This window comes from Hesperophylax consimilis, chromosome 5, assembly GCF_061612785.1.
Source record: "Hesperophylax consimilis isolate HC1 chromosome 5, BYU_Hcon_1.0, whole genome shotgun sequence".
Classification (NCBI taxonomy): domain Eukaryota; kingdom Metazoa; phylum Arthropoda; class Insecta; order Trichoptera; family Limnephilidae; genus Hesperophylax; species Hesperophylax consimilis.
In genome coordinates this window covers 25,872,501-25,897,500 of record NC_142840.1, presented here as the reverse complement: position 1 = coordinate 25,897,500, position 25,000 = coordinate 25,872,501, and the positions used below count along the sequence as shown (strand labels likewise).

The 25,000-nt window shown below is 38.8% G+C and overlaps 1 protein-coding gene across 2 annotated transcripts in view; it reads left to right on the top strand.

The window, feature by feature from the left end:
- nej (CREB binding protein nejire) overlaps positions 1–25,000 on the top strand; it is a 41,665-nt gene that overhangs the window by 12,225 nt on the left and 4,440 nt on the right. The window contains exons 7-17 of one of the 2 annotated variants that reach the window (XM_089631756.1): positions 6,101–6,242; positions 9,456–9,799; positions 13,999–14,123; positions 14,223–16,005; positions 16,093–16,250; positions 16,345–16,425; positions 19,707–19,802; positions 20,049–20,985; positions 21,071–21,304; positions 21,940–23,082; positions 23,251–23,511. In XM_089631756.1, the coding sequence (XP_089487882.1) occupies positions 6,101–6,242; positions 9,456–9,799; positions 13,999–14,123; positions 14,223–16,005; positions 16,093–16,250; positions 16,345–16,425; positions 19,707–19,802; positions 20,049–20,985; positions 21,071–21,304; positions 21,940–23,082; positions 23,251–23,511 (5,304 nt within the window). Of the gene's footprint in view, positions 1–6,100; positions 6,243–9,455; positions 9,800–13,998; positions 14,124–14,222; positions 16,006–16,092; positions 16,251–16,344; positions 16,426–19,706; positions 19,803–20,048; positions 20,986–21,067; positions 21,305–21,939; positions 23,083–23,250; positions 23,512–25,000 lie in introns of both variants that reach the window. The other variant, XM_089631755.1, reaches the window with a different exon arrangement.

The following is a 25,000-nucleotide window of genomic DNA, read 5'->3' as shown; positions in this document are numbered from 1 at the left end:
CGCTTACATTGCTAACGCTGGCTAAACCTTATGATATACATCAAAATAATGTACTACGTAATTGTATACCTTAAAAAGGCCTACAGAAAAGTCCGTGATGATATTTGTCTACCTCCTAAGGATAACCCACACCAATTATTATTATCTTTTACATATATAATGGATTATTTGCGAATCTATTTTAATCTATGCCGAAATACAGGGTTTTCCAATAAGAGGTGTTATTTTGAATAGCCCGCTATTTCGGTACATGTTACTTTTGAAGCTGTCATTTTTTGACATTTGACAAGTAGAAACTACACCATTAATAAGAATGGAACGATACACGCTTCAAAACGCATTGAAATTATTAAAATTCACTTGAGTGAATCAAATTTGAGTTTGGTGCGGTTTATGGTCCGGCGGAGTCATTGGACCTTACTTTTTCGAAAATGAGGCTGGAGCAACATTTACGGTGAATGGATTGCGCTATCGAGAGATGATTAATGATTTTTTGTGGCTGGAATTGGATGGTATTGATCTGGACAGCGTTTACTTTCAACAAGACAGTGCTACGTGCCACACAAGCAACGAAACCATTGAGCGGCCGCTACACTACTCGCTTCGGCGCTTCGACGAAGTCCTCGACGAAGTTAGCCGAAGTCCGAAGTGCGTGCCCACACACTCGTGCAACTTCGCGAGTAGCTCAGTCTCTCGGAGTCCGTGCACTAGGCAACATGGACGTTCAAGTGGCAAATAAAGGATGAAAGTAGATTAAATGCTGTTGAAATGAGATCCCTGAGGCGTATAATAATAATAATAATAATAATTGAATAATTTGTAAAGCGCCGTTTTTGTGAAAAATCACCTCAAGGGCGTATGTGTGGTAAAACCATGTTTGATCGTGTGAGGAATGTGGAGATCCGCAAAGAGTGCAAGGCTGATGTAAGCGTAATGAGTAAGATTAAGAAAGGGACGCTTAGATGGTTTGGGCATGTAGAGCGAATGAGCGAAGATAGGAGTGTGACGGCCGGCATAGTCCAGTGGTAACGCATTGGACTGCCATTCCGAAGGTCGCGGGTTCGAACCCGGCGTGCGCAAATAAATTTTATTTGATTAATTTGTGTTATTTCACAATTAATTAATTAAAATAATATATAGTATATTTGCGGCACGTTCCAGAGTGGAAGATACTACCAGTATCGCCCTGGTGTAAGACCACCATTCAGAATTGAAACGTTGCTCCAAATGGCTTTAGCCGTGTTTAGTGACTAGATCTGAATAGCCAGGTACTTCCCCACCTTCCTCTTTCCCTTCCCCACTTACCTTCAGCCTCACAACATCCCCCAATTGGGGATGCCATAGTCTCACTGGCTCCAGACTGGAGCAGTTGGGACTCTTGTGAGGTATTCACTATAAAAAAAAAATAAAAAAAGGAGGATATATGATGCAAATGTGAATGTTAGCAGAAGTCGGGGACGCCCGAGGAAGACATGGCACGATCAAGTGAATCAGATACTCGAGTCGGGCCATGTAAAGAGTCAGAATAATAGAAGAGTATGTATGAGACGATGTATGAATGTGAATGAGGCAAGGAGTGTGTGCCAAGACCGAGTAGTTTGGCGGTCCGTCCTCTCTGCCTACCCCTGCGGGGAAACGGCGTGATGGTTAGTTAGTTATCTTTATGGTCCCTTTCAATTGGGTCCCAAATAACCGCCTCGGATTGGAGTGTTTCTAGGAACAAAAAAATTAGGTCCTGTGACCACAGTGTAGAAGCCATATTTTATTACGTATAGTCACTATGACTCTGCGCACGCACAACCACCAAACACGACGTCTCGAAGCGAACTGAAGTGAACCGAGTAGTGTGGGCAGACACTTCGTGTTCGAACTTCGAGTCCTTTGACTCGGGCGCATTTACCGACAACAATCGGAAGTCGGGCCAAGCGAAGCGAAGATGCCCGAAGCGAAGCGAAGTTCGTGCCCACACTATCGTATTAGGTCAACTTCGATCAACTTCGCGAGTAGTGTAGCTGGGCTTTTGATCTTTTATGATTGAATATCAAAATAACACCTCTTATTGGAAAACCCTGTAGATCAGGTAGAACATGTGTCTGAATCACTGGGACACTTATGACTCCACATTACACCTTACACCCATGCGAAGCTGAGGTGGGTCGCTAGTGCAACATAAATTTTTGCATAAAAATACCAGTGCCACTTATTTTAAGGATTATTTTGGTATATTATTTTGCTAGGTTTCTTATTAAGAATATGCAAAGTTTTCAAAAGTGCTAAGACTCTGAAAATTTTGTTTTGTTCATTGGTCAGAAGTCCACTGGAGTATGCTTCCACAATATGGAATCCTCAATATAAGGTATACATAGATTTAGTAGAAAGTATACAGAATAAATTTTCGAAACATTTACTCAAGAAATACAACAATACTACAAATAATATGTTAACTTTACAAAAAAGACGCACATTGTCAGACCTGTTGTTTCTACATAATCTGCTAAATAATAAAATAGATAGTCCCGAATTACTATCCGTCATTGGTTTAAATGTTCCAACGAGGCGTACCAGGCACACTACACTATTTCATATTGAAGCCAACAATACCAATGCAGCAAACAACTCAGTAATTACTCGCGCAATCACAACATACACCCATTACGAAAAATTACTACATTTAGACATCTTTCATGATTCCTTTCTAACATACAAAACTAACTTATTAAATTTCTTAGCATGACAAATTTCAAAAATATTTTCACATCATTTTTCAAAACTCCTATGTATTAACAGTCAATTACAATTCGTGAGCTTATTATAATTCTTATTTTCAATTCATTTATTATTATCTATCCACACACTTCCTTCCTTTTATAACAATCTCAGGCGAAATTACGTAATGACATTTTATGGACATACGTAATAGGTACTACAACTATGTAATAACTAAAAAAATTCTAACTGTATCTTATTGTACTGTGTATGTCTTAACAAATAAATAAATAAAATAAAATAAAATATCGAAGAGGACCAACCACCAAAACACCATCTCTGCGGATATCTTCTTAATATACCTCGTATAAAAATTCAACGCTGTAAATTTCAAAGTTCGTTTTTATTAGTGTCAGGATTTAGAGAGTTGTTTGAATGGTAGAAGAAGTCAGGGACGCCTGAGAAAGACATTAGCGATAGTGAAGCGTTGCGGGGTCCACTAGTACTTAATAAAGACATTAGCGATAGTGAAGCGTTGCGGGGTCCACTAGTACTTAATAAAGACATTAGCGATAGTGAAGCGTTGCGGGGTCCACTAGTACTTAATAAAGACATTAGCGATAGTGAAGCGTTGCGGGGTCCACTAGTACTTAATAAAGACATTAGCGATAGTGAAGCGTTGCGGGGTCCACTAGTACTTAATAAAGACATTAGCGATAGTGAAGCGTTGCGGGGTCCACTAGTACTTAATAAAGACATTAGCGATAGTGAAGCGTTGCGGGGTCCACTAGTACTTAATAAAGACATTAGCGATAGTGAAGCGTTGCGGGGTCCACTAGTACTTAATAAAGACATTAGCGATAGTGAAGCGTTGCGGGGTCCACTAGTACTTAATAAAGACATTAGCGATAGTGAAGCGTTGCGGGGTCCACTAGTACTTAATAAAGACATTAGCGATAGTGAAGCGTTGCGGGGTCCACTAGTACTTAATAAAGACATTAGCGATAGTGAAGCGTTGCGGGGTCCACTAGTACTTAATAAAGACATTAGCGATAGTGAAGCGTTGCGGGGTCCACTAGTACTTAATAAAGACATTAGCGATAGTGAAGCGTTGCGGAGTCCACTTAATAAAGTACTTAATAAAGACATTAGCGATAGTGAAGCGTTGCGGAGTCCACTAGTACTTAATAAAGACATTAGCGATAGTGAAGCGTTGCGGGGTCCACTAGTACTTAATAAAGACATTAGCGATAGTGAAGCGTTGCGGGGTCCACTAGTACTTAATAAAGACATTAGCGATAGTGAAGCGTTGCGGAGTCCACTTAATAAAGTACTTAATAAAGACATTAGCGATAGTGAAGCGTTGCGGGGTCCACTAGTACTTAATAAAGACATTAGCGATAGTGAAGCGTTGCGGGGTCCACTAGTACTTAATAAAGACATTAGCGATAGTGAAGCGTTGCGGAGTCCACTTAATAAAGTACTTAATAAAGACATTAGCGATAGTGAAGCGTTGCGGGGTCCACTAGTACTTAATAAAGACATTAGCGATAGTGAAGCGTTGCGGAGTCCACTAGTACTTAATAAAGACATTAGCGATAGTGAAGCGTTGCGGGGTCCACTAGTACTTAATAAAGACATTAGCGATAGTGAAGCGTTGCGGGGTCCACTAGTACTTAATAAAGACATTAGCGATAGTGAAGCGTTGCGGGGTCCACTAGTACTTAATAAAGACATTAGCGATAGTGAAGCGTTGCGGAGTCCACTTAATAAAGTACTTAATAAAGACATTAGCGATAGTGAAGCGTTGCGGGGTCCACTAGTACTTAATAAAGACATTAGCGATAGTGAAGCGTTGCGGGGTCCACTAGTACTTAATAAAGACATTAGCGATAGTGAAGCGTTGCGGGGTCCACTAGTACTTAATAAAGACATTAGCGATAGTGAAGCGTTGCGGAGTCCACTTAATAAAGTACTTAATAAAGACATTAGCGATAGTGAAGCGTTGCGGGGTCCACTAGTACTTAATAAAGACATTAGCGATAGTGAAGCGTTGCGGAGTCCACTAGTACTTAATAAAGACATTAGCGATAGTGAAGCGTTGCGGGGTCCACTAGTACTTAATAAAGACATTAGCGATAGTGAAGCGTTGCGGGGTCCACTAGTACTTAATAAAGACATTAGCGATAGTGAAGCGTTGCGGGGTCCACTAGTACTTAATAAAGACATTAGCGATAGTGAAGCGTTGCGGAGTCCACTTAATAAAGTACTTAATAAAGACATTAGCGATAGTGAAGCGTTGCGGGGTCCACTAGTACTTAATAAAGACATTAGCGATAGTGAAGCGTTGCGGAGTCCACTAGTACTTAATAAAGACATTAGCGATAGTGAAGCGTTGCGGGGTCCACTAGTACTTAATAAAGACATTAGCGATAGTGAAGCGTTGCGGGGTCCACTAGTACTTAATATTTGAGTGTGGCGTGCTTTGTTACAAATAATTTCAAAAATTTAGAAAAAGTTTTTATAATTCTTTTCTGCTTGGTTTTGCGGCCAACTGAATAAATGAACTAAATATTTGCTTACCAAATTCATGGAAAAATAAATTTTTTTTTATCTACTAGCTGACGTGTACGTGGCGTTGCTGGGGGTTATCTTTAGGGGATAGATTATATACCATCTAACACTTTTCTGTAGGCCTTTTTTTAGATATAAAATTCTGTAGTACATTATTTTGATGTACCTCATAAGGTTTAGGAAAATAATTCTTGTTGCCCACCTTGTTTTCTTAGGGTAGGCAAAGCTTTTCAGCCTTTATGGACTGCACGCCACTGCTATATAGGTATATCACCACACTATATAGAGGCCGGCTTGTTGCCCACCTTGTTTCCCACCTTGTTTCCCACCTTGTTTTCTTAGGAAAGGCGCAGCTTTTCAACCTTTATGGGCTGCACGCAAGTGCTATATAGGTATATCACCACTCAATATTGTTAGCAATAATGAAACGCTAATAGATGTTCATGATGAAATACTTTAATCTTGTCTCCACGGTATTACAATCAATAACTTTAAATGGTGTGTGTTCGCTCAGCGTGGCTGTGCTAAAGTGTTTGCTTGCAATCCTTCGTCCTGGGGGGGGGAGTCGCTCCCGCCTAAAACCAGCAGCGCCTCTGCCGGCCGTACCGCAAACCACCCGTGAAGTGTAGTTCCCTGATTGGCCGACAGCGATGAGAGTGGCGCCTCTGGCGGCCAATTAGTAAACTAAACTCTGTGGCGGCAGTATTTGAATGCACTGCTAACAATATAGATGCCGGCTTGTTGCCCACCTAGTTTTCACAGGAAAGGTGTAGCTTTTACTGTATTTAGTTTTGGATTGTAACTTTTTGTTTGTTTTCAGGCGGGAAAAAGCTGCATAGTTCCTCACTGCTCCTCTTCTAGACAAATAATCAATCATTGGAAACACTGTTCAAGAAATGATTGTCCCGTGTGTTTGCCCTTGAAACAGGCAGACCGCAACCGAAGCAATAATCTCAGCAATGGTAAGTTCTTATCCCTTCTGCTTCATTAAGCGCTCATAGTAGTAGCCCGTTAATTTGAATTCCCCGGAATCGAATGCGACAACAATCAATATTAGAATGTTGATTAAGATCACACTCAATAGATTCTCACTGTTACTATTGAGGAATAGGAGGGAGGGATGGCTCAGGTCCTGTACATTTTAATAGAATGTGTCAAAAATCAATAGGAGAATTTTAGATTAAGATATTTTCTCACTACATATTACTGTCGAAAGTTTATACCAACTCTTAGATCAGCATACCATCAGCTATAGGCAGACTGATGGAACCTAAGCGCAAGCCAAAACTAAGTTTGGTGATCGCGCTTTCGGAGCATCTGGGCCGAAGGCTTGGAATAAACTCCCTCCGGAACTAAGATCCATAACAAGTCCAACAGAATTCAGGTCTAAACTAAAAACTTACCTTTTTAAGCTGTCATACCCTTAAATTAAATATGTATACCATTCCTGAGAGAATGTCAGATTATATCCAATTTTCCACTTATGTCTAGTTAATGGTACCGTATATTATCTCCATATATATTTAGTAGATCATTGAAGAATTATATATATTTGTACAAAACGGCGCTATATGAATCATCCAAATATTATTATTATTAGTTGACTTTCTTATTCTCAAGTCTCATCGAAGGTACATACTTAGATGCTAAAAGTCATTCCACTCATACGAGTGGATAAAACCAGTCGACACGGACTTGCCTTCGACGGCTGTCAAAAATCTAGTTCATTTCTTAACCTAGGATTGTTTCCCGCGCGCTCTTCGAAGGACAAGCATCGTATATTTTTACAAAGTTGTTTTAAGGTCCCACATAATGGCTGCAATACATAATGCAGAGAAATCTGAAAGATCAACAAGAAAATTCTGCCAGAAGCTCGATTCTTTCGCTAATTCGACAGACGAAGACATCGTCAGGAATTTTAGGCTTATGACTTTTTTGCTAGTGACATTTCAAATTATCCCCATAAAAGCATCAAAAACATCAGAAACATCCACAATATTCACAGGGTTGCCAATATAATCTTCTTTTCAACCCTATGACATTCAAGAATACATATACACTCAAACTTGCTTATAACGATCACGAGGGGACCGACTAAATTTGTTCCTCATAGCCATTAATCGTCATATTTAAAATAATTTTTTTGAAAGTCGTATGAACCTACCTACCTGCCTCTACTACAGTAGAACCTCGTTAATTCGAAATCCAGCGGACATCACAAATCAAATTTCGAATTAACGAATTCCCACGAAATTCGAAATTTTAAGAAAAAAAAAAAAGACAGTTCCTCGGCCGCCCCTTCAAATTCGGGTGGTATCTTTGGAGTAAATTCGTATTAATACGAATTATTCCCGTTTAAATCGAATTTTTGCAGCCGATTTTCGCACGCGATCGGCCCTTCAAGTTAAGTTATTCTGAGCAAATTCATAAAAATACCACAATAAATCAAATTTTCGCGGCTAATTAACGTCGCGGCCGGCCCTTTAAACTCGGATATTCGAAAAATACAATATATTTATTCTTAAACCGAAATTTCGCTGCCGATTTCGGTCACAGCCGACCTCTTAAATTCAGAAAATTTAAGTAAAGTTCATAAAAATACATCCCGTGTGAATCGAATTTTGCGGCCGATTTCCGTCGCGCCGGATCTTTTAACGATATTCAAAGTAAATTTAGTAAAAATACGATATATTTCCGCGTAAATTGAAATTTCGGAGCCTTTTTCCATCGCGCCGGATCTTTGAAATTCAGATATTTGAAATTAACTCGTAATAATGCAATATATTTACGCGTAAATCTAAATTTCGCGGCCGATTTCCATCGTGGCCGACCCTTTAAATTAAGATATTTATAATAAATTCGTAAAAATACGATATATTTACACGTAAACTAAGATTTCGCAGCTGTTTTCTGTCGTGGCCAGCCCTTTGAAATTCAGATATTCAAAATAAATTCATAAAAAAGCGATATATTTATGCTTAAATCAAAATTTCACGGCCGATTCCTGCCACGGTCTACCCTTTAAATTGAGATATTCGTAAAAGTATGATATATTTTCTCGTAAATCCGGAATTCGCGACCGATTTCCGTCTGTTGGCCCTTTAAATTCAGATATTCGAGATAAATTCGTGAAAATACAATATATTTACACGTAAATCTAGATTTCGCGGTCGATTTCTGTTGCGGCCGGCCCTTTATTCAAATATTCGAAATAAATTTGTAAAAATACAATATATTTACGCGTAAATCGAGATATCGCTGCCGATTTCCGTTGCGACCGGGCGTTTAAATGAAACGATTTTTCTCGGCCCTTCAACCCGGATATTCAAAATAAATTGGAAAAAATATGACATTCTAGTGTAAATCGATTCAGATTTACAAAATAATAATGCTAATTAGGATGATGTATAGTTTTTTAGATTCAGATTTACGAAATTTTATGACTTATTTTCGCATAAATCGAAATTTCTGTTTTTTCGAATTATCGGGGTTCGAATTAACGGCGTTATACTGTATCAATATATTCACAAAAGTACAGTATATTTTCAAAATACGAGTAGGTATTACTTATTATAATTAAAAAATACACTTTTATTACACTTATCACTTTTATTGTGTGGGATTGCACTTACCTCCCCACATTCTGGAATAAAGAAATAATAATAATAATTATTACTCAATTTTACCAACAATGATTGTTTTAAAGATTTCGCGTTCATGCTTCTCAATTTCCTCTTTAAAACAATCAACGCATTATAACTATCATCATCTTGTTTAAGGCTTCCAAGAAAAATATCACTAAACTGTCAACCTACCGCTTGTAAAATCACACTTGTCATAAATGAGTATCTTGCGGGATTGTTTTGGTTTTCGACTGTAACATTTTACTTGTCACAATCCAATGATGCATAACCCGCGGCCCCTTTCTTGCGGCCCGCATGTCCATTTCATACGTCACACTTGGCTATAGAGAAACATCTAAATGTTTAGGGTAATTCTTAAAAACCTGCGCTGAGAATTTTTTTTATAGAGTTTTGGTTAATTTTCGCTGCATTTCCTAAATGGAACCATATTTGAAGAACTGGTTTGCATAACACTGAATTCAAAAACATCAACAGAAACTTTAACTCTTGAAATTTTAGGTGTATCTCGAAATTAATTTGTTTTATTTCCAGCCGTAGCAGGTAACATGGTGCCCGTGCCTGTTAACTCCACCCCCAACCCATCACCATCGGATATGCGGCGAGCGTATGACGCTCTGGGCATCCAGTGCCCCACGGGCGGAGGCCCCCCTGTAGTGGGCCCAGTGTTGGGAGTGGGGACCCCCAGCGTGCAGGGGCTGCGCGGCGGGCCCCCTCCTGGAGTGCGCGGTCCTCGCCCGCCCGGGGCCCCTGGCCTGCCGCCCCCATCGGTACCCCCCGACCAGCCCAGCATAGCGGCCATGCAACTGTTTGGAGTACCTCACCAGCAACTGCCGGGACAGCCTCAACCCAGTCCTCAGGAGTTGCAACAGCAGGTGGTAAGTATTATCCACTCATTACATACTGACTTCCTCTACCTACCTTTTCATTCTATAGTGTGCATGCAGTGCCACCGTAAAATATTTAAATAATCAAAGTTTAAAGCTTAATTTCAGGTGGATATTTATACATTTATTAAAGTAATATGGTGTAAGCTTTATGAGACTTTTCACGAATATTATTAAATTCTACTTTAATAATATTCGTTAATTCCAAATCCACGGGACATCAAAAATCAAATTTCTAATTAACAAATTCCCACGTAATTCTAAATTTTATTAAAAAAAAAACAGAAAAATTGAGTTCCTCGGCCTCCTTTCAAATTATTATTATTCCCATGTAAATTGAATTTTTGCAGCCGATCCGCCGTGGTCGGTCCTTCAAGTTCAGTTATTCAAAGTAAATTCATAATAATTCTTCATTTTTCTACGTAATTTTGCAGCTAATTAATTACCTGTGTAGCCAGTCCTTATTCGCCAGTATTCAAAGTAAATTCGTAAAAGTATACCGAGTTTCCCGTATATCAAATTTTCACAACCGATTACCGTTGCGGCTGGCCCTTTAAACTTAGGTGTACCTATGCGAAATTTCGATTTCTAGTAAAGTAAATTTGTAAAAATACTATATATATATATATATGTATATAATGATATTTTCCTTGTGATTTGAACGACACAGTCAATTAAAACACAATTGAGTTTCTCTGTAAGGAAAGTATAGGTTTATTTTGTTAATCTCACAAGATTTACATAAAGAAAAGCATTCAGTAACAAAACATTACCTGTAAGGAAAGAAACAACATTTAATGTTATTAATTGTTATGTCAATTCCTTAATCACAATCACGATAGCAATTACCAATCATTGAAATTATTCCCATCAATCTGCCTTGTCACAACCCATAGATTATTTTTACTATGTCCTTAACCATAGATTACGAAATATCGAGTCGACTTTGTAGGTACTGTGACGCACATCCAGCCAGTGACAGTCCACGACACACAGCCACAATGACGAGACAAGCTCGGCATTGCCTTGAATTAAAGAAAATTATATTTTTCTCTACATAAATATATACATATATATATATTTCTTTACATAAATATATTTTTTTTTTCTTTACATAAATATATATATATATATTTCGCAGTCAATTTCGGTCACTGCCTTCACTCTACGGTCACACTTTAAACTCAGATATTCGTAAAAACACGATATATGTATTTCCATTTAATTCATTCTTCGCGGCAAAAATATGACATTCCAGTGTAAATTGATTCAGATTTACAATATAATAATACCAAATATTCTATTAAGTGTGTGGCAACGTTTGGTCTATAATATCCTAGTACAGTCTAACTTGGTTATAACGATCACGGCAATAGCGAGTTCACGGCTATAATGAGCTATTACAAAACCATATTTTAGTTAAGGCTTCTCTTCATATAATTGATGACCATTTTAACGAGGTCGATTCCCTGATATACCGAGCAAATAATTTTGTCAACGCAATTTCTGAATACGTGAATGGGTTGCTGGGTCTGAAAAGTAGTTGGAAATTATTCAAGAATTATTCTCGAAGTAAGTAGTAACAAACAAAGGGCGGGAATTTCCTATCCCGTTTGGGACGGATTCATATTTTTTATGGCACTACCTGTGTAAGATTGTCGGCTATGTGAACCATTTGCTATCCATCGGGCACTATGTAAAATAGTCATAAAGTCTGCGAAATTTGAGTTTCGCAAATTTGTTCCCTTTTTACATCTTCTTTTGCATTACAATTCATCGTCTATTTTGTTTTAAGAACCAAAAAATATGTTTATGAAGGTACCTAGTTACGAGTACCTACATTCCTGCACGGGGTAAATTTTTGCCAGTGATGCACAAACTTTTTCAGCAGAAGGCCCGCTTTGCCTATTTTACCTTTATACAGGTCACGAGCTTACAATCAGATTTTTTTTTTGTTTTCGTTGAGGGGGAGAAAGTTGACAGCGAAATTCAAGAGTTAAGGTTTCTGTTGAATTTTGTGTTATACAAACCGGTTCTTCAAATTTGCTTCCATTTAGGAAATGCAGCGTAAATTAACCAAAAGACTATAACATAATGTTCTCAGCAAGGGTTTTCAAGAATTACCCCAAATCAAAAATATAGCCAAGTAGGCCGTATGAAATTGATTCGCGGGTTGTGCATTACTGGTTTGTGACATATATATTTTACAGCCGAAAACCAAAATAATCTCGCATTTAAGTGCGATTTTACGAGCGGTAGGTATTAGGTACAGCACGCACAAACTAGTGATAAAAAGATACACAATTTAGTGATATTTTTCTTGGAAGCCTTGAACCAGGTGATGATAGTTATAGTGCGTTGATTGTTTTGGAAAGGAATTTGAGAAGCATGAAAGCAAAATATTAAAAAAAAAACATTGATAATAAATTTGAGTAATATAAGTGTATTTTTAAATTTTTTTTTTTAATAGGTTAAACCTACTCGTATTTTGAAAATATACTGCACATTTGCGAATATATTGATAATAGAGGCATTTAGGTAGGTACATACGACTTTTAAAAAACTTTTTGGATATAATGATTAACGGCCATAAGGAGCAATTTTGATTGGTCCCCTCGTGCTCATTATAACCAAGTTTGACTGTATTTATAACAAGTTAAAAAATAAAATGTTATCAGATTATACGTTAAAAAGTGATAGTATTAATCGTACAGTTCATGGCTATCCTATGAGAAGCTGCAACGATTTTAGGCTTCCTAAGACAAATTTATCGGCAACACAAAAAATATTTATTATTTTTTCAAATTTCTTTAAATGTTAAGGAAGCCAAAAAAGCCAAAAAGCAGTTTTTCACAAACAATGGCATTAATGATGTTGTTGTATCCGAAAATGATTTATTTTTTTGGAATTTTTTTTTTTTTATGAAGATTTTCCGGAAATTTCAGTTAGACCATGCGCCGCACGAATTTCCTAAAAATCTTCACACAGAAAACCGAATTTTCAAAAAATAATAAAAATCATTTTCGGATACAACAACACCAATAATGTCGAATTTGTGAAACTTAACACCCTATCACACTCAAAAGCCGAGCCGCCACTGCATTAGATATAAAATGTTAAATTCTATAAACTTAACTAACTAAAATTAAGGCGATGCCATACGTAGTAATGCAAAATCATGTGTTTTTGGTTTGAAAATTTGGTCGCCTAAAAATGTTTCAGATGCTTTAATTAAATACTGCGAGTAGAATACATCTTGGCCTTTGAAATAATCGAGTATTTTTTAGATAAGTCTTTTTATAAGCCCAGAAAAAAATAAAGTATAAGGCCTCTGAAAACTGCTTCAAAGTTCAAAATCTCCTACTTACGAACCCATTTTCGGTTATGTTTTTATTGTATAATGTGGCAAATTAAGTTATTTATAAAATGATTGAAAAAAAATTAAATATTTATGCCTGAACATCCACAAAATAAAATAAAAGGCACTTTTTGGCCATGTTTTTTTCATGCATAAATCAAAACAGGCGGAAAGCGCGAATTTAAACCTTATCGCCATCTACGTAAGGGCTGTTATTGATAGCGGCTCAATTTAAAATATTACACGACGTAGTGCATCGCCTTAAAGTAAATAAAATAAATTTTAAAAAAAATTTAGGATGATCTATAACCACGTAAAAAGACATTTTACGCCACAGCTGTCTGTCGGATTCAAATTTATTTCTTCAAACTACAGAAACAAATTTTAGTGAGCTGACAAAAATAAATTTCAAATTACAAATTAACAAATTTTAAATTAAAAAACCATTTGGTTATTTTTTTGCGAAATTTTTTAATTAAACATTTTCAAATTAACGGGGTTTTACTGGATCACTTTTTTGTCTCTTACTATTTTCCACTACATATCGACCCCTCCTAAGTAAACAGTTTAAAGTTTTTTTTGGTCATACAGCACAAATGAGTTATAGTAAATGACGGTGTTAAAAAATCTGTTTACATATTCTTTTTTTCTGTTAATTCCCACATAAGATTAGTAAAGTATCTAAACTAGATACAGTTTACGTAAGAGGGGTCGATATCTGTTTTCTTAACCCCTTTTAAGTGTATTTTTTGTCAATTTTGGAATCCAATAAGGTACTGTAGTGTGAATTTTCTGCTTGCACTAGTAATGAATATGATTGTTTGTCCCACAGTTGCAATTAGGAGCTAGCAGCCTGCAGCTGGGAGGAGGCCAGGTGACAGCAACTCCCGTGTCGGGAAGTAAAGAATGGCACCAATCTATTACCTCTGATTTAAGAAACCATCTAGTTCACAAATTGTAAGTAACATTCTATCTACACTGTTGGTGTTTTGTGTATATTGTACACATGATTTAGTTTGCATATTCTTAACATACATGTGTTTGTTACTTTTACAGAGTTCAAGCGATATTTCCTACCCCAGATCCAACAGCGATGCTAGATAAACGAATGCACAATTTGGTGGCTTATGCTCGAAAAGTTGAAGGCGATATGTACGAGATGGCTGGAACTCGTTCCGAATACTATCATCTCCTAGCTGAGAAAATTTATAAAATTCAAAAAGAACTAGAAGAAAAACGTCAAAAAAGGAAAGAACAACAACTTCAGCAGCAACAGCAACAACAGCAGCAACAGCAGCAACAGCAGCAACAACAGCAACAACAGCAACAGCAGCAGCAGCAGCAGCAGCAGCAGCAGCAACAACAGCAGCAGCAGCAACAACAGCAGCAGCAGCAGCAGCAGCAGCAGCAGCAGCAGCAGCAGCAGCAGCAGCAGCAGCAACAACAACAACAACAGCAACAACAGCAGCAGCAGCAGAGCAATGTTGGAGTTAGCGGGGTGGGAGTACGACCTCCTCTGGTGGGAGCTCCGGGGCTGCCTCGACCACCCTTGGCCTCTGTCCAGCCTCCTCCACCTTCCATGCGCAGTCACTCCCCAGGCATGGGGCTCTCTCTCCCTTCCAGCCGGATGCAGTTCCAGCCCAACCTTGTAGGACCCCCCGGACCAAGTCCCAATGCTCTCCCCCCCACCCCAAATAGCAATATGGTAGTTTCGAACCCCGGCTTGTCTCCTTTTGGACAACCCATGACCTCACCTGCTTCCAACTTATCTAATAGTAGTTCTGTACCTAATCAATTCCCTTCACTTAACTCTAACGGGCCGAGTATGATGGGCGCCTCCCCTGGACCCCAGTTCCCTGATATGATGAAGGTGCGCATGGCTGCACAACAGGCAGTGGCTAACGGGACTGGTAGTCGAGCTCCCAGTCCCTACCCCAACCCCTTCAGCAACAGGATCCCTCTGCCGTGCACCACCCCAACGGCACCCGAGCAAGTCCTCTCCCAGCTGAGTTCGGGGCCTACCTCGGTGGGGTCGCAGCGGGGGGCCTCCCCGGGCCTGGCGCTCTCCAATGGGCCCCTGCCCCCGGGCACGCCCTCCACCCCCCTGGTGGTGCCACCGCTGCCTAGCCCCCTACCGCCCTCTTCACAGGAGCCCTCCAGCCTGCCGGGGAAGAGTGGGGCAGCATCGCGCAACTCGTCGCTGTCCTCGCAGATGGCGGCACTCAATGCTGCGGCCGCCATGGACCAGGAGGATAGTCCGCGTCCACCACAGAGTCACCCCGCTCAGCCGGGGGGTAAGATGGACATGAAACAGGAAGATGATATTAAGAAGGAGGACCCTGATGACTCCATGAGTGGTCATGGAGGAAAGGGTATACATAATGATACCCAGAAAGAGATCAAATCTGAGCCGGACGACGGCACGGAAAAGGAGATTAAGGAGGAAAAAGACGGTATCAAAGAGGAACCGATGTCTCCTTCCAGAGATATAAAGCCCATGATTCCAGAACCCATCCAAAACCTAGCGGCTGATAAAAAACGCAAGTGCGTCTTCAAGCCGGAGGAGCTCCGGCAGGCTCTGATGCCCACCCTCGAGAAGCTTTTTAGACAAGACCCGGAATCTTTACCTTTCCGGCAGCCTGTGGACCCCCAAGCTCTCGGCATTCCCGACTATTTCGACATTGTCAAGAGGCCCATGGATCTCTCAACTATCAAAATGAACCTAGACACCGGACAGTATTCTGATCCCTGGGAATATGTGGACGACGTCTGGCAGATGTTCGACAATGCTTGGCTCTATAATAGAAAAACGTCTCGTGTATATAGATATTGTACAAAGGTAAGCATTCTGTTTTCTAAGTAGGTAAGCTTTTTTTTCTGACAGTTATTCATTTGATCATTTGTTAATGGTGTTTTATTCTTGCAGTTGTCCGAAGTGTTTGAGCAAGAAATAGACCCTGTGATGCAGAGCTTGGGTTATTGCTGCGGACGAAAATATACCTTTAATCCTCAAGTGTTATGCTGTTACGGCAAACAGTTGTGTACTATTCCGAGGGATGCAAAATACTTTAGTTACCAAAATAGGTAAATATTACCTCAACATTAAGTTTAGTAAGTAATCAAAATATTTGTCATTAAGTTGTTATTTATTATTAACAAAATATTTCTTTTTTTACAGATACACGTTTTGCCAGAAATGCTTTAATGATATTGCTGGTGATACTGTTACTTTGGGAGACGATCCTATGCAACCTCAATCGTAAGTTTACAATAAATTATTACAAAATCCAATCTCTCTGTTTTTTTCGGATCAAAATCTGCTTAAAGTTAGTTGAGCCTGTAAATTGGTGACTCTTCTGACTGTCCCAACCAACGTTAGTATTAAAATGTACATTTTGTTTAACCGACTATTTTTATTTATTTATTAACGCCCTTTTTCGGGGCTTTTACATGAGAATATTAAGAAATATACATTATTTATTGTGCATAACTGAATTGCTTCATTAACAATATTTTATATTTGTTTTAAGATAAATTGAAGATGTCCACTGATTTGGTATAATTGTTTCCCTCCATTAGTATTCTGGGCAAAGAGGAATACATATGGTAGTTAGTCCCAGAATTTCTGCACTGACATAAATCCTGACTTCTAGTATTATGTTGTGGAATCCGAAAGCTTATCAATTCTAGCAATACCGGACTATCAACTAAATCATTTAGAATTTTATATAGAAATACCAAGTCGGTGAAAATTCTGACAATTTGAGCATATTATTCATATAATGAGTGTTGTAGTTCAACATATTGTAGTTTAAAATTTATAAAATGTAAGAATTTGTTTTGTATTTTTTCAACAGCTTGTACATGTATATTCTAATGTGGGTTTCAGACAGGAGAAGTACTCAAGTTGACTTACATAGGCAAAATATAACAATTTAATACACTTTATATTGTTAAAATTTCTGGTTAGCCTAGTTATAAATCCCAACATTTTTAAGCCCTTATTAGAGATTTATTTTATGTGGTTAACAAGTGAAATATTTGATTGAAAAGTGATGTCTAAGTCTTTGATTTGTGTTAATGTTGTAATAAAAAATCACTGGATTTTTTATTCAATATAATCTAACTACAGTAGAACCTCGTTAATTCGAAATCCAGCGGACATCAAAAATCAAATTTCGAATTAACGAATTCCCACATAATTCGAAATTTTATGAAAAAAAAAAAAAAAAATATGCCGAAAATCGATTTTCTCGGCCGCCTCTACAAATCCGGGTGGTATTTTAGCTGTAAATTCGTATTAATACCAATTATTTCTTTATTTTCGCGGTCGATTACCGTAGCGTCCGGCCCTTTAAATTCAGATATTCGCAATAAATTAGTAAAAATGCTATATATTTACGCGTAAATCGAGATTTTGCTGCGGATTTCGTTCGCGGCGTACCCTTTAAATTGAGATATTCGTAAAAATACGATATATTTCCGCGTAAATCGAGATTTCGCGGTAATTTTCCGTCGCGGCCGGCCCTTTATTTCAAATATCTGAATTTGAATTCGTAAAAATACGATATATTTCCGCGTAAAACGAGATTTTGCTGCGGATCTCGGTCGCGGCCTACCCTTTAAATTGAGATATTCGTAAAAATACGATATATTTCCGCGTAAATCGAGATTTCGCGGTAATTTTCCGTCGCGGCCGGCCCTTTATTTCAAATATCTGAATTTGAATTCGTAAAAATATGATATATTTCCGCGTAAAACGAGAATTCGCGGCCGTATTCTGTCGCGGCCTACTCTTCAAATTCAGATATTCGAAATAAATTCGTAAAAATATGATATATTTCCGCGTAAATCGAATTTTGTCGGCAGTTTTTCGTCGCGGCCGGCCTTTTAAGTTCAGCTATTTGAAGTAAATTCGTAAAAATATGTCATATTTCGGCATGGATCGAAATTTTTCGGCCGATTTCCGTCGCGCCGTATTTTTTCAACTCGGATATTCGAAGTAAAGTTAGTAAAAATACGATATATTTCCGCGTAAATTGAAATTTCGCGTCCGATTTCCGTCGCGGTGATGAAATACGATATATTTACGCGTAAATCGAAATTACGCGGCCGAGTTTCGTCGCGGCCGACCCTTTAAATTCAGATATTTGGCGTAAACTCGTAAAACTACGACATATGTCCGCGTAAAGTATTTTCTCGGCCCTTTAAACTCGGATATTCGAAATAAATTTGTAAAAATATGACATTCCAGTGTAAATCGATTCAGATTTACAAATAATAATACTAATTAGGACGATGTATAACCACGTAAAAATACATTTTTCGGCGTTTTACCGCCACAGCTGACTTTTAGATTCAGATTTACGAAACATTATGATTTATTTTCGCAAAAATCAATTTTTTTCGAATTACACAAACAAATTTTCGTGCGCGGACAAAAATAAATTTCGAATTACGAATTAACGAATTTCGAATTAAAAAAAATTTTGTATGAAAAAATTTTTCAGCGGAAATTTTTGTTGCGAAAATTTCGAATTACGCGTTTTTTCGAATTATCGGGGTCCGAATTAACGGGGCTCTACTGTATTTGACATTTTGAGATATTTAAGTAAAGTCTTTTTTAATACACCAAATTAATAATTTGTTGATATTGTCTTGAAGAATGTTGCAATGGTAAATATTTTGAATAGTTCTATACATTTTGAGGTCATCAGCAAAAAGTAAGATAGATACATCATGAGATATTTTTGTAAGATCATTTATAACAAGATAAATAAGATTGGGCCAAGGTGTGAACCCTGTGGAACTCCACTTGTTGCATTAATTCTTTCCGACAGGGAGGATTTTATTCTAACAATTTGTTGTCTTCCAGTAAGATAGCTTTCAAACCAGGCTAATATATTGCCACATATACCAAGCTTTCCTAATTTCCAAATGAGAATTTTATGGGAAACTGTATCAAAGGCTTTACTGAAACCAGTATAGACAGAGTCTACTTGTTTTTTTTCTTTAAAAGCTTTGGATATAAAAATTTTATAAATAATTAAGTTGGAAAGAGTACTTCTACCTGGCATAAATCCAAACTGGTAAGGTGATATTACAGATTTTATTTGTGTAAAAAGTTTGTCAAGTATCAGGCTTTCAAAGAGTTTCGGGTATGGTGGATTGAATGCATATAGGCCTGTAATTACAAACATCACTTTCATCACTCTTTTTGAAAATCGAAGTCAGATAACTAATTTTCCACTTATCGGGAAAAATTCCACTGGATAAAGATAGATTAAAAAGTTTGGTTAATGAAAGAGCAATTGCTTTTGTACATTCTTTAATAAATATTGTTGGGATATTATCCGGTCCCGCAGATTTGTGGATATCTAAGGATTTAGTAATTCTGAGTAAGGAACTTTAGTAATTCCATTAGAAAGACTTATGGTACACTGTGAAATATAAAGAATTTCATCTAGAGTTGTTGTTGGAACAGGAGCATTATTAGAATCTGTTGAATAAACACATTTGAAAATTTTGTCCCTTAACTAGGAGCTGCCGTGCGCTGCTACCCGGCTTTTCATCTCACCCAGTTTTCGGCCTTACTAAGACTGACCACGATGCTAAAACCCGATCACAAGACTACTGGTAAGGACTATGTTGGGGTTTGTTTGACTGCTCTTATTCCCCATACTATTTTGACAATATGGCAACACTGCAGGTGCAGGTGCAGGCTTGCGTAGAAACATAAAGATAAAAGATGTGAAAGTTTAATTTGCAATATCTGTTGACTTATATGGTAAAAATAAAACATGCTTTTGTAGATTAGTTTGTACATTTTATTTAACCAAAATTAAAACTGTATGTAATGTTTTTTTTTTGTTTATTTTACAGTGCAATTAAAAAAGATCAATTTAAAGAAATGAAAAATGATCATTTAGAATTAGAACCCTACATTATTTGCAATGATTGTGGACGAAAACAACATCAAATATGTATCCTTCATCTAGAACAAATATGGCCGCAAGGCTTTGTATGTGATAACTGTCTCAAGAAAAAGGGTGCAAAGAGAAAAGAAAACAAATTTAACGCCAAACGATTACCCACCTCCAAACTGGGAATATATATAGAGACGAGAGTAAACAACTTCCTTAAGAAGAAGGAGGCGGGGGCGGGAGAGGTGAGCATTCGCGTAGTGGCGAGTTCGGATAAAATCGTGGAGGTGAAGCCCGGCATGCGAGGCCGCTTCGTGGAGGGCGGAGACCTGCCCGGAGAGTTCCCCTACCGCGCCAAGGCCCTGTTTGCCTTTGAGGAGGTGGACGGTGCCGACGTTTGCTTCTTTGGCATGCATGTGCAGGAGTATGGCAGCGAGGCACCCATGCCCAACACGCGGCGAGTCTACATCGCATATCTGGACTCGGTGCACTTCTTCAAGCCCCGCCAGTACCGGACGGCCGTCTACCATGAGATCCTGCTGGGCTACCTGGACTATGCCAAGCAGCTGGGCTACACAATGGCGCATATCTGGGCCTGCCCGCCCTCCGAGGGGGACGACTACATCTTCCACTGCCACCCCGTAGAGCAGAAGATCCCTAAACCCAAGCGGTTGCAAGAGTGGTACAAGAAGATGCTAGACAAGGGTATCATCGAAAGAATAATAGTCGATTACAAAGATATCCTCAAGCAGGCCATGGAGGATAATATTAATTCAGCTGCTGATTTACCTTACTTCGAGGGCGATTTCTGGCCAAATGTATTGGAGGAATCAATAAAGGAATTGGACCAAGAAGAAGAAGAGAAACGGAAACAAGCTGAAGCCGCTGAGGCTGCAGTAAGTTTTACTTTTTACAAATACCTAATATTATGTGGACTCGGTGTATTTTTGAGTAAATAATGATTACATCTTTTTCCAGCAGATATTTCAACTCTCCGAAGAAAGCGAACAGGGTCCCGATGGAAAGAAGAAGGGACAAAAGAAAGCCAAGAAATCTAATAAATCCAAAGCTGCCCAGCGCAAAAATAGTAAAAAACAAAGTGATCAACAAACCGGTAATGACCTCAGTGCTAAAATCTTTGCCACCATGGAGAAGCACAAGGAAGTCTTCTTTGTTATCCGACTACACTCCGTACAATCTGCTGCCAGCTTAGCTGTAAGTATAGACATCTCTATATACGTGTTTTTTTTTTTTATTTATTTTTATTTTTTATTTATTGCACAACAGATAGATTATCCAATTACTGTACAATTCTCAATTTGATAATCTTAACACCTATGAAGATAATTATTATACAAAAAAAACTTTAGGCTATTTAAAGAAGAATTATATATATCTAGTGCTTCTGAGATTTCATTCAATAGCACCATTCCTCTTGTCATGCTATGTTGTGTTAGAATATCTGTTCTGCCGTATGGTATTTTGAATAAGTCGTGTCGACGACTACGGCTGAAGTTTTCGGGCACGTATAAACCATAGCATTCCAAGAGGAACGGGCTATCAATATAGTTATGGATTATGTTAAAACTAAGTATTGCAAGATTTGCATGACGTCTAGTTTCCAAGCTAAATCTATTTGTTGCCTCAAGTAAGTCCACATGGTGCATGAACCTTGGATAAGTTCCACGCATCCGCATATAGACATACCTGAGGAATTTTTTCTGGATTTGTTCCAGCATATTAATATACTTAGTTTGGTGCGGAGTCCACACACCACTAGCATACTCCAGCTAATTTTTAACACTATATATGTATTCCTATTTAATAAAAATACGTTTTTCTGTTTCCAGTCTATTCAAGATCCTGATCCATTACTAAACTGCGACCTGATGGACGGTCGCGATGCTTTCTTGACTATGGCCCGAGATAGGCACTACGAATTCTCTTCTATGAGGAGAGCTCAATTTTCCACTCTGTGTATGCTTTGGGAATTACATAATCAAGGACAGGATAAATTTGTATACACCTGCAATCATTGCAAGAATCATGTGGAAACTCGTTACCACTGCACCGTGTGTGACGACTTTGACCTCTGCATGGTGTGCTATAGCAAGGAGGGTCATCCACATAAGATGGAGAAACTCGGATTTGATTTGGACGATGGAACTTCTCCGGGAGATACCAAGCAGGCCAATCCTCAGGAGGCTCGCAAGCTTTCCATTCAACGTTGCATACAGTCCTTGGTACACGCTTGCCAGTGTCGGGATGCCAACTGTAGGTTACCATCTTGTCAGAAGATGAAAAGGGTGGTTACCCACACCAAGGTGTGCAAGCGGAAGACAAACGGCGGCTGCTCCATTTGCAAGCAGCTTATCGCCCTGTGCTGCTATCACGCCAAACACTGTCAAGAGACCAAATGCCCCGTACCCTTCTGCAGTAACATCAAACATAAGCTGAAGCAACAACAACTGCAACAGCGGCTTCAGCAAGCTCAGCTGCTGCGAAGAAGGATGGCCGTAATGAACACTCGTGGGCCGGCTCCCGGGGGTCCCTGCTCGCCCCCTCCACCTCCCCCATCTGCGCTGGCCTCGCCTCCCCTAGCTGGGGCCAAACCCACCCCCACCGGCATTACAGCGCCTCCTCATGTGCTGCAAGTAGTGAAGCAGATTCAAGAGGAAGCGGCCCGCCAGCCTTCCACACACTACGGCAAGGCGGCACAGCAAATGCCGCCCCCCCAACCGCACCTGCAGCCCCGCCACCCTCTGCTGCCCATGGAGCAGTGGGGGGCTCAGCAGCAGCAGCGGTACCCCGGCAAGCAGCAGCCCCCGCACCGTGCGCCGCACCCGCAGCTGGCCGCGCACCAGCAGCACCCGCAACACCCGCAGCTGCCCATGGGACCCCACACTCAGCAGCACCCTATGGCGCCTCATCCCCACCCGCAACATCCCAATCATCCGCAGCACCTTATCAACCAGCAGAACAATCCACAGCAGGTTTGTGCATAATGCTGATTTGGAAATTCTTTCTTAGGATTTCAGTTATTTATTGATACTCTGGTATTTGGCCCACGGAGAAAAGAAAGAAACGGAGTTGTTCATACTTCCTGTGCGCCCGTTCTTCTGGGTGTAATAATTATATTAATAATGATATTAATGTTGCAGATAATGGGCATGGGCAATGTGACACCACAAACTCTGCCAGGCATGGTACGTCCAGGTCAGGGCGTGGCTGGTGTGGGAGTGGGTGGAGTGGGTGTGGGTGTGGGTGTGGGTGGTGTGGGAGGTCCCGCACTGCACCACAAGGCCTTGCAGCAGCTCATGGTCACCCTGCGCTCACCCACCTCCCCCGACCAGCAGGCGCAGATCCTGCAGATACTCAAGTCCAATCCACCGCTCATGGCTGCATTCATCAAACAGAGACAGGTTAGTCATCATAGTTAAACATAGATATTTCAGAAAGTATTTCACCCCTGAATGGTAGTGCAATCTAACTTGTTTAAGCGGTTGTTATATGCCAGCGGATTTTTTCAAACTGTCAAAACATCTTCACTTTTATTTTGTAGAGGGCGGTAATTGTACATTGATGAACTTGCGAAAATACAATGTCAAATGTGCGTTCATCAAAGGTAGATCAACCGCAACTAACTTTACAATATTTCAAAACATTATATTAGAATCTTTTGCAAAAAATATACAAGTCGCCTGCATATATACAGACTTTTCGAAAGCATTTGACAAAGTATCCCATAAACTACTAACCCGAAAACTATTTGCCCTAGGAGTAAGATTTAACATGCTAAACTAAACTGGTTTACTAGCTATTTACCAAATTGTAAACTATTTTTCAAAATAAAATCTTTGCTATCGAAAGCTTGGTCCGGTTTTGTTTCTCATTTTCATTAACGATATAACAAATTGCTTCGACGATGTCGAGATATTGCTCTTTGCTGATGACATCAATCTATACAAAAAAATAACTGATGTAAATCATTGCCAAATACTACAGTCAAATATTAACCCCTTCAGTAATCATTTAAAAATTAAAAATGGAAAAAAAACACCTTTTTTTATCAATGAATTTTATTTACTCAAAATTATATTTATATATACAGGGTGTCCGGAAACTCGTAGTACAAGCGGGAAACTGGTGAATCTACATCACATTTGGAGTCGATTTTGTAGTATATATTTTTTTTATTTGAGCTTTCGTTATCGAGTAAATCGAGTTTGAAGTTGATTTTATTTTTTTTATTTTTTATTTTTTTTAATCAAATTCTTATAAATTATTACTGAAGATCAAAGTACCCAACTAATTAAAACTATTTGAAATTAAAACAAATGAAGAAACTCGGATTTGAAGCATTATTTTGAAATCACCCTTCATTTAACCCGGTGTAATCATAAAATATTTCTGCTCTGCAGGGTTAAAACATCTGTTATTCAACCCTAAACACCAGAAAAAACTTTAACCCTAAAATAGCCGAAAAATATTTTTTTTTGGTTTTTTTTTTTTTTTTTTGAAAATGCTCAAATCAAAAAACTTTATGTTTTTTTGGGTTCCCCATGTGGTGTAGATTCTCCAGTTTCCCGCTTGTACTACGAGTTTCCGGACACCGTGTATACAGGGTGTCCGGAAACTCGTAGTACAAGCGGGAAACTGGTGAATCTACATCACATTTGGAGTCGATTTTGTAGTATAATTTTTTTTTATTTGAGCTTTCGTTATCGAGTAAATCGAGTTTGAAGTTGATTTTTTTTTTTTTTTTTTTTTTTTTTTTTTAATCAAATTCTTATAAATTATTACTGAAGATCAAAGTACCCAACTAATTAAAACTATTTGAAAGTAAAACAAATGAAGAAACTCGGATTTGAAGCATTATTTTGAAATCACCCTTCATTTAACCCGGTGTAA